The sequence below is a fragment of the Egretta garzetta genome, unplaced genomic scaffold (genome assembly GCF_000687185.1).
Source record: "Egretta garzetta isolate BGI_Z169 unplaced genomic scaffold, ASM68718v1 scaffold209, whole genome shotgun sequence".
Taxonomy (NCBI): Eukaryota; Metazoa; Chordata; class Aves; order Pelecaniformes; family Ardeidae; genus Egretta; species Egretta garzetta.
The window spans coordinates 4,482,613-4,484,578 of NW_009260839.1; the positions used below are offsets into that span (position 1 = coordinate 4,482,613).

Consider the following 1,966-nt stretch of genomic DNA (forward strand, 5'->3'; position numbering starts at 1 on the left):
GCTGGGCTCACAGCGCGGGGTTTAAGGGGCGTTTGCGGGGTGTCTGCGCGGGGCGCGGCGGAATGCGTGTGTGCAGTCGGGTCGTGGCGGGTACGCGGTCCGTCTGGGAACCCCGGCGTAAAAGCCCAGGTCACCGATAACGCTAAGTCCCACCGAGCAGGGTAAGGCAGAAGTCCTGCCCTTCCCGCTACCCTTGTGACATTGATCCTCTCGCTGGTTTTAGGTCTGGAAAGCAAGGTCTGAGAATGGTGAAGCTGGGGAGTAATTTGAACGACAAGAACAACAAACAACCATCCAACGAAGATGGTTTTCAAACAGTTCCTTTGATCACCCCTTTGGAAGTAAATCACCTGCAGTTCCCGGCTCCGGAAAAGGTAAAACAGAGCCAAACGGTGCTCCTGCATGATTACGCACACACACATGCCCCTTGGTTTTCGCTGTCTCGGTGACTTACTCATCTCTGGTAGTATGGACTGTGGCATAGCGTCTATTCAATAAATAAAAAGGGGTTGTCTTTTGTAGTGTGTTTATCTGTTTTAACATGGCAAATGAGCACGCAGCTGCCCCCCAACTCCTTCTTTCCTCAAAAATGCCCCAAATATTCCTTTATAAATGCAACTGGAAAAGGCGTAGCGTGTTTCTCTTGCAAGTGCTGGAGACATTGAGGAGCAGTTTACAGAGCGTTATTATCAGTAAGATTAATTGCCTCCATCGAGAGTAATGTGATAACTCTTCCGAAATAAGCAGCTATTTTAATTACCTCGGTTAAGGTCTGTTTTCTTCTCCACGGCTTTGCAAAGCTTGTTTGGGCATTGAGAGGATGCTGATTTCTCCGAAGAGAGCGGCTGAGTTCCCCCATGCACGGGGCAGTGATGGAGCAATCCGGGGATTCATTTCCCGGATTGGCTCCAGCCAGGGGACAGCTCTCTCCCCTGCCCACTCAACACAGCACTAAAATGGCCAGAAATGTGCCTCGGCGATTGGCTGTGGCTTGGTGCTTGGGGTTTTTTAGACGCAGCATGTACTAGGAAATCTTTTGTCTATATCGATGCAGTGACGATGCATATCAGTATAACCATGTGAGGACATGATGAGACCGTAAAATCCGTATGCCCCAACAGTCCTTACAAAAACAAAGCCTGTCTGCAATGTAGTTCCCAGATACCACAGAGATGGAGCCAACTCACCCGAAAGGACAGACAGAATGATTAGATCTCACAGGATAATGGAATAATAGTAAAATTAACACTGATGATTATTGAACACATATCCTGGTTTTACGGTAGTACAAAATGATTTTTTCCTGAATACATTAGGAGAACATGATGATGGATGTGATAAAACTGTCTAGATAGACAAACTATGTTTATTTTATGATAGAGCTGAGTCAACTGCCTTGACATCCTGGGAACCAGAGCCGTGCCAGACAAAGGAGCTAGCTTCACCCTCCACGTGCCTCATGGCATCGGGAGCAACTTCACTGCATTCAGGGGAGTTACGCTTCCATGAATTGTTGTGAATGAGAGACTAAACTGGCCCTTATTTATGACTCTGATAAAATAAGATTAAGGAAAATAACTAAGGCAAAGCGGTATGGTTTATCATAAACGTCTGAAAAGTTCAGAGGAAACTACAGATGTGTAAAAATAGCTCATGTGGTGTTGGTACAAATGGCTCATTGAGATCACACCGTGTCACACATTGTGAAATTTAAATGACTCATGTGTCAGGTGAGACATGGATAACCTAACGAAAATCCTTCAAGTTAATAAAGTGGTAATGAGTGTTCTCACGACCACCGCGTTGCAATTGCCTGTTGGTGAACAAACACTGGAGTGAATTGGTCTGGTGTGATTCCTTGCTGATTTTTCTGTTTAAACATGCCTACATCAATAATTCACATGTTGTTAGGTTACATTACCTTCATTAGCATACATTACTGTCAATGCACCTACCGACATCCATA

General features: G+C 45.5%; 1 protein-coding gene across 2 annotated transcripts in view; it reads left to right on the top strand.

Annotated features, from left to right (window-relative positions):
• The first annotated feature begins 245 nt into the window (after positions 1 to 245).
• Positions 246 to 1,966, top strand: part of NSG2 (neuronal vesicle trafficking associated 2) — a 35,683-nt gene continuing 33,962 nt past the window's right edge. For both annotated transcript variants that reach the window (XM_009647095.2, XM_009647096.2), the window contains exon 1: positions 246 to 374. In XM_009647095.2, the coding sequence (XP_009645390.1) occupies positions 246 to 374 (129 nt within the window). The remainder of the gene's footprint in view (positions 375 to 1,966) is intronic.